This window comes from Lynx rufus, unplaced genomic scaffold (assembly GCF_022079265.1).
Source record: "Lynx rufus isolate CCGP_SWC_20201006 ecotype Redwood Valley unplaced genomic scaffold, mLynRuf1.p SCAF_10, whole genome shotgun sequence".
Lineage (NCBI taxonomy): Eukaryota > Metazoa > Chordata > Mammalia > Carnivora > Felidae > Lynx > Lynx rufus.
Window position 1 is genome coordinate 60425556 of NW_025814824.1, and position 7737 is coordinate 60433292.

The 7737-nt window shown below is 57.4% G+C and overlaps 1 protein-coding gene across 1 annotated transcript; it reads left to right on the forward strand.

Annotated features, from left to right (window-relative positions):
* Positions 1-5588: 5588 nt before the first annotated feature.
* On the forward strand, positions 5589-7346 carry FOXE1 (forkhead box E1). Its single transcript, XM_047099001.1, has one exon. It carries the CDS (start codon positions 5748-5750, stop codon positions 6864-6866), a length of 1119 nt encoding a protein of 372 aa, XP_046954957.1. The 5' UTR covers positions 5589-5747; the 3' UTR covers positions 6867-7346.
* The last annotated feature ends 391 nt before the right edge of the window (positions 7347-7737 follow it).

The following is a 7737-nucleotide window of genomic DNA, read 5'->3' on the forward strand; positions in this document are numbered from 1 at the left end:
GACCCAGCTATCAGCAAACCATCCTGATGAGCTCAAGTGCCAGGCGGCAGGGGACATCAAGGATCCCAATCGGAGGCCTCGGTTGTAGGACAAGCCTGGCTTGAAGAGGGGGAACAGGTCCCGGTCTCTTCCTATGTGCCTCAGGTGGCTGAATTAGAATGCTGTCTAGTGCATTTCCCCTTTGAGGGAGAAAGGGGAGTAATCAACAGCCCTTTTGAGATTGTCTTGCAAACCAGGAACTCTATCTCCCAACATAAACATCCATAATTTTACATGCCAATTGCGGGCTTCTCCGAGTCCCAAAGCCGTACATAGAGCACGGAAAAACCTAACAAACCCGGACGCCCGACGATCCCAGAGCGCTGCTCCTGCGCCCACGGTGCCAGAATCTAAGGACGTGCGCTCGCCGGCCAGGCTGAGAAGACCCAGGCTGTTGCTCTCATTGCCATCTCAGACCGGGTCCTCCGCTTTCCCAGGAGAGTCCACCGCCAACGCCGAGCTCTCTCCCGCCCGGCGGCCGGCTCCTTCTGAGCCTACGAGGATCGCGCCTAGAGTTCCTCGGTCCTGGCGGGGAACGCGCGCTGAGCGCCGGAGAGAGTGGGGCGCGGGAAGGTGGAGGAAGAGCTCAGGCTGGACTTTGCCCCAGACTCGCCGTGCGCGGTGGGCCAAGTCCGCGCGCTCTCGGAGCCAGCTTGCCCTATTCGCCGCCACGGCTGAGCTCCTGGATGTCCGAGTTGGCTCCTGAGCTCCCCGCCACGGGGACTGGCGGGCAGGGTTGGGAAAAGGTTGTGGAGCAGGGATTGGGAGCAAAGAACGACGCGAGGCGCTTCGTGGGGGTGAGTCGGAAGGCTGCTGGCAGTGCTAGCTAGGCAGGGTGGCGGGAAGCAGAGGGCACCCCTCTCTGGGCCCCAGTTCCTCCAATCTGTCTCCGGCAGTGACTATAATTCTGCGTTCACGGAGTTTAAGTGAGCCAATGGCTCAGAGTCCGGTTGCCCCGACCCAGCTCCAGGGGTCCCTGAGCCGCGCTATGCGTGGAAAGAAACCACACCCAAGGGGCCTGGAAGTCTAAACACCCTGGGCTAAACTGCCGAAAACGTTGAACTTTAATCAACCGCTGCTTCTTCAAGGAGTGCGTCTTATCTCCGTCCATAAGTGAGAACGACTTGACTTTCCCCCAGCAGCTTTTTTCCCCCCAGATCGAAGTTTTGCCCTGAAAACAATTTAAAAGGTGGAAAAAACAATCACGGGTCAGTGACGCGTCCTACTCCATCCTCTCTTTCCTCCGGAAGAAGGGCAACAGGTAGGAGATGTCCCACTTCACAGATGGGGAAACTGAGGTCTGAAAGAGTAGCAGATGGCTCAAGTCCTCTGGGCCAGTAATGAGTGTGACACGGGCCCCCTTTGTGGCAGTGTCTTGTTCTGATGTTCTCTGAAGTCATACAGCCTGCTGACCCTGACTGATTGTCCCTGAGTAAACCAAACAGAGGTCACTGTATTCCTAAGGTCCCAAGATTCTTGGATCTGATTTGCAAGCATCAGGACCTGAAGTTTCCATTGTCATTTGCTTAGGAGAGTGACCCAGTCCAGGCCAGTAAGCACAACTGAGGCTCTGAGAGCTCAGGGAAAGACACAGAGGCTGTGGGCCCAGGAGACAAGGAGCCCAAGATGCAAGTTTCCCTTGCAGCTCACTACCACCTCTGCAAGACTTTAAGCAATCCCTTTGGCAATCTGGGCCTAGTTTCCTTCCGGCTTGTATTTCCAAGATTTCCTTAGGGAGAAGAGCTACCTTTGCATCTGCATCATTTGGGTCAAGAGATATGGAGGAATTTTCCATAACTCTGTGGATCCCCTCCTTTTTATTTACAAACCCTCCAAGGACACTTTAAAACTGGGGAAAGTAGTTGTTGGGAGAAGAGCTGCAAGGTCTGCTACAAACCACCAGCATCCCCCCTCCTGCCGTCCCCCTAAAAACTGAATGTAAAATGGCCTTTGGGGTTTTCCCAAAAGAGGAATACACACAGGGCTGGAAGCAGGTGCAAAGGAGATGGAAATCACCCAGCAGCCGCCCACATCGGCACCAACCCACCCCTGCTAATCTAGGAGGATGATCTCCAAGCTTCCAAATGGTTGTCAGTGATGTCTGCTGCCCCCACAAATGTTAAGGAACACTGCACCAGAGAAGAGGGAGGACTTGACCAGAGAAAAGGGGAAAAAATGCCCAGGCATCAAGGGGGATCAATTTGTATAGTTTTCATCCAAACAGTAAACTCACATAATTCAAATTTTGCATCATGGCTTTTTGGAATCTTCAAAGCACAAAATTTTGAAATGTATTATTAAAATAAAACGTCTAGGGGCGCCTGGGTGGCGCAGTCGGTTAAGCGTCTGACTTCAGCCAGGTCACGATCTCGCGGTCCGGGATTTCAAGCCCCGCGTCGGGCTCTGGGCTGATGGCTCAGAGCCTGGAGCCTGTTTCCGATTCTGTGTCTCCCTCTCTCTCTGCCCCTCCCCCGTTCATGCTCTGTCTCTCTCTGTCCCAAAAGTAAAAATAAACGTTGAAAAAAAAATTAAAAAAAATAAAATAAAACGTCTATGGAATAGAATCTTAAGGCTCCTTTGATCATGAAAATCTTGACCTTAGGAATTCTAATCTTAGGATGCTAACACTTGGTCTGATGCACAGGTGTGGCTCTGTAGCAGCAAAATCCGAGAAAGAGGAATCAGGATTCTAGAAGAATGGGCTCACAGACACAAAACTTGGAGGATCAAGATATCCTGAGACACGAGGCTTCTAACTATAGCCATTGGGCTTAAAAGTAAAGACTCATAAAGTCATAGGACCAATCATTAAAGCATACGGTCACAAATATTATAAGAATTATCAGAATTAGAGTTTTTGAGTTACAGAATAGTGGATGCAGTACTGACATTTGGTAATTCTTTGGATCCAGTACTACCAACATTTTGGAATTAAGAAAGAATAGAGGTGTGGATTTATAGGACCCAAATCTTCTAATCAGACATTCTTAGGCAGGAATTCAAATTAAGTAATATATACTTCAGAGCTATGAAAATATCTAAAAACTAAGGAAGTCGCAGCTCCCAGTAGTAGCATTATATTTTCAGGCACAAAATCTTAGTCCCAGCATCTCATTATGAGGACTACACTTTTACATTTGACCAGAAGCTTAAAATCATAGGAATATAATCACAGTTAAAGAGCTTAGGCTTCTGGTCATGGACTCTTAGAATTACAGAATCACATTATTTGATTTATGGAAACACGTTAGGATAGTGGTCCAAAATTAAAAATAGAACCACAAAATTCAGTACTGAAATATTGTTATGATGTGATCTGGTTAAAATAAAATTGTTTTAAACTTTTTCCCCCATTTTACAACAAAAAAAAATGTAACATCGAAATCTGGATTTTCTCATTTTCGTTACTTTGTTAGAAGGAAACTGAGAGTTTTGCTGAACGAGTGAAAAAACACTCTCCAATCGTTCGAGCGCCCATCCGCTGAGGAAGGTCTACATGCAAACCGCGCTTCTGTTTACAAACCCGGATCCGCCAAGCGAGGATCGGGGCTCTCTGCCTCTTTCTTCCGAAGGTACTTGCCCGATGCTCAGCGGGGCTCAACCCACAGAGAGCTCACCGCCACGAAGGACGCGACTAAAACCCCTGGAGGACGTGTCGCCCGCGCTCTGGAGACTCGCTCCGCCACGCCCTACACCCACAGCCCCGCGGAAAGCTGCACCCCGGATGGAATCTCTGGAGTCGGCGCCAAGGCCCGGATTCCTAAGGGCAGAAGGAGTCTCTTCCGAGGTCTGCATATGCCCTCCCGCCCCCAATTCACAGAGGAGAAAATTGAGGCCCCGCTTGGGACAAAGGACGGGCCCGAGGTGTCCCTGTGCAAGACCACAAAGAGAACCCTGGCTAATGGGGGCAGGCCGCAGCTGGGAGTCTCTCTCGCTTGAGGCGGGAGATCCCGCCCTGGGGGATGGCCGGAAACGAACTCAGAAACCGGACACCCGCGAAGCAAACGGGTCCCCCCCTGCCCGTCCTTTCCCCCGGGAGACGTGCCCACCTGGAGGGCCCTCACCTCGGCCCCAGCCTCTCGCAGCCCTCGCGCCCCTCTGCGGGAAGGCCCCCGGGGGTCCTGGGAGCCACGCGGAACCCTCCCTGGCCTGGGTGAACTGGAGGAGGAGGTTACTACGAGAGGACAGAAGCCTAGCCTTCATCCTCTTTAAGCTGTGTGCCACTTTCCGTCATATAGAGGGGTCCTGAGTCACCCAAAGACAGATGGTGGGGTGGGGTGGCCTTTCCCTAAATGTCGATAACGGAAGGTCTCTTGAGGTGCAAACCCTCCGTGCAGTCGAGGAACCTGGGGCTCAAAAAGAGAAAGTGGCTGCCTCAGGCACAGAGGGGGCAAAGAGCAGTCCTAACAGAGACGCAAGTGTGAGACTCCGCTAGCCGGCAAAGTCGCGGTGAGGCCAGGGCAAGTCACCTCCTCTCTGGGGCCTAGGAATCCCCGTCTGAAAGATGAGGGACTGGACGGCCAATGGGCAAGGCAGCCCTGACTGGGGTTTGAAAATCATCCTTGAAATATCTTAAGAGCCAGCCGCCTGGAAGGTCTCCCTTCCCCATCCCCTGCCCCACAAGAACCAAGCGCCCCCTCCGCCAATTCTCACCCTCTCTGGACAATAAAAAATGAAGCGAGCCTGTCCTTTCACTGCGGGCCCCAGCCCTCTGCAGAGGCTGGTAAAGTCCAGAAGCTCTGAGTTCCGGCGCCGAGATCTCCCGAGACGGTTCCCGGCCTCTCCCGGCCTCAGTCTCCCCGTCGGCGCGTAGGGAGGCCGGCCCCGGGCGGTCTCCGAGAGCCCTCCCAGCTCTGACGTTGTGGGGCTCCCGCCGCGCCTCCACCGCTGCTCCCACCTGCAGAGGTGCGCGCGGGCCCAGGGGGCGGGCGGTCGGGGGGCGGGCGGGGACGGGGCGCCGCCCCAAGCTTCCTGGCGCCTTTAAGGAGAGAAGCCGGTGGAGGGAGGAGCCGTCCGGGTGTGTGCAAGGGAGCGCCTCGCCTGCGGTCTCGGCGGCCGGAGGCCAAAGCTGCGGAGAGGAACAGTTGCCGCCGCTGCGGAGAGGAACAGTTGCCGCGCTGCGCCTGCAGCTCGCCTCTTTACCCTCCACCGGCTGGGCCGCACAGGCGCGGTATAGGCAGCCCCCACCGGAGTGCCCCAAGTCTGCACTAACTGCCCTCGCTTCAGGCCTTCCGGCCCGCAGCTTCCTCTGGGCGCAGGACTCGACGACGGTTAGCCCCAGGTCAGCGGGAGGCACAGACCAGCTGCAGGCGCCCCAGCCCTGGACCGTTTCCGGGCCCCTTGACCGCCTGGCACCAGCGCGCAAAGGGCCCTTCAGACCGCGACTAGGGCCTAGTCCCGCTCCCGACACCGCTGCCGGCTCCTGGCCTCGAGCTGCAGAACACGAGCAGAGCCGTCGGTGGGCGGGACACTCCTGAGCCTCCGTCTGCCCCGAGCCAGCCCGGAAACCGAGAGCACCAAGACTCCAGCGCACCCCTGGAGAAGCTGTGCTCCGAGTGCCAGCCCGCGAGGACTCCCAGAGCTCTCCGCAGAGGGGTCCAGGGCCCACTCGTTTGGCCAGCAGCCCGGCCCCGCAGCCTCCGAGACCCGCCCCCGCCCCTCGACAGTAGCGGGCGGAGGGGACGCCCAGGACGCGGGACGGCTGCGCCATGACGGCTGAGAGCCGGCCGCCGCCGCCGCCGCCTCAGACGGAGGTGCTGGCGGCCGTGAAGGAGGAGCGCAGTGAGGCGGCGACCGGGGTCCCAACGGAGGCCACGGGTCGCGGCACCGGTGGGCGTCGGCGGAAGCGCCCCCTGCAGCGCGGAAAGCCACCCTACAGCTACATTGCGCTCATTGCCATGGCCATTGCGCACGCGCCTGAGCGCCGCCTCACGCTAGGCGGCATCTACAAGTTCATTACGGAGCGTTTCCCCTTCTACCGCGACAACCCCAAAAAGTGGCAGAACAGCATCCGCCACAACCTGACGCTCAACGACTGCTTCCTCAAGATCCCGCGCGAGGCTGGCCGTCCAGGCAAGGGCAACTACTGGGCGCTCGACCCCAACGCCGAGGACATGTTCGAGAGCGGCAGCTTCCTGCGCCGCCGCAAGCGCTTCAAGCGCTCGGACCTCTCCACTTACCCAGCCTACATGCACGACGCGGCGGCCGCCGCCGCCGCTGCCGCCGCCGCCGCCGCTGCCGCCATCTTCCCGGGAGCAGTGCCCGCTGCGCGCCCGTCTTACCCCGGCGCCGTCTACGCAGGCTATGCCCCGCCGACGCTTACCGCGCCGCCCCCTGTCTACTACCCCGCTGCGTCGCCAGGACCGTGCCGCGTCTTCGGCCTGGTGCCTGAACGGCCACTCAGTCCAGAACTGGGCCCCGCGACGTCGGGGCCCGCGGGTTCCTGCGCCTTTGCCTCGGCCAGCGCCTCTGCAGCCACCACCGGCTACCAGCCTGCAGGCTGCGCGGGGGCCCGACCTACCAACCCCTCTGCCTACGCGGCCGCCTACGCAGGCCCCGATGGCGCGTACCCGCAGGGCGCAGGCAGTGCCCTCTTCGCAGCGGCTGGCCGGCTGGCGGGGCCCGCCTCGCCCCCCGCGGGTGGCAGCAGTGGTGGCGTTGAGACCGCAGTGGACTTCTATGGGCGCACATCGCCCGGCCAGTTTGGAGCGCTGGGGCCTTGCTACAATCCTGGGGGGCAGCTCGGAGCCGGCAGTGGAGGCGCCTATCATGCTCGCCATGCGACTGCCTATCCTGGCGGGGTGGATCGATATGTGTCCGCCATGTGAGCCGAGCTTTCGGTCGAAAATTCATAGATACCTCGGCTCTCCACATGAACTAAGTTTCCCTGAGACCTGAGAACAGGACTGAATAGAGGATTTGAGAGCCACGTGGAAGGGACAGAGAGGGCAGGAGAGGCATACATAGCCTCCCATACACCGGTCCGCTTTGGAAATGGGAGGATGTGGGGAGAGGCAGCGAGGGCCCACGGACTGGGACAAAGGACCCTCAGTAAGGCGAAGCTCCAAAGGGCATGCCTTTCACATTCTACTGGGGAGGGTACTTGGCGATAATGGGGGCGCAGCGTAGTGCGTACACCAGAGTCTAGGTCTGAACTGTGGGGAATCACCACCATGTCTTCACTCATCCCTGTATTGCAAGAAACTCGGCCGGGCCTTTTACACGGTTCTGCTTCTTGCGCCTTTGATTCCTACAGCAAAGGCTCCAATAGCGCCTTCCTTAAGGTGAGGAAGATGAGTTTGCAAAAGAAGTAGCCCTCTCCTTTAAAAAAAAAAAAGGGGTGGGAGTGGGGGGGAGGGTTCTGCTTCTCTTGACCTGGGGCTGGTTTTCCCTGCCTTTGAGAACTGCAGACCTGGCTTTTAGTCTGGAGACTGTGCCTCAGCTCCAGAGTGTGACCTAATCCCATCGCCCACATCCCCAGTCTCTTCATCTGCCATACAAGAGGGCTGCAGAATTCGACGCCATATGGCCTTTAAGGGCCGCGTCATCGTGGATGCTGCCCTGCGAATCTGGCAGCATCGGTGGGCCACCCAGGGCCTGACCCTATTCCCAAGAACTGGAACAGAGCTTAGGACAAGCTCCTGCCCTGAAGTCTCTGGATTGGTTCCAGGCAGCAATTATATTATAATTTCTTGAACC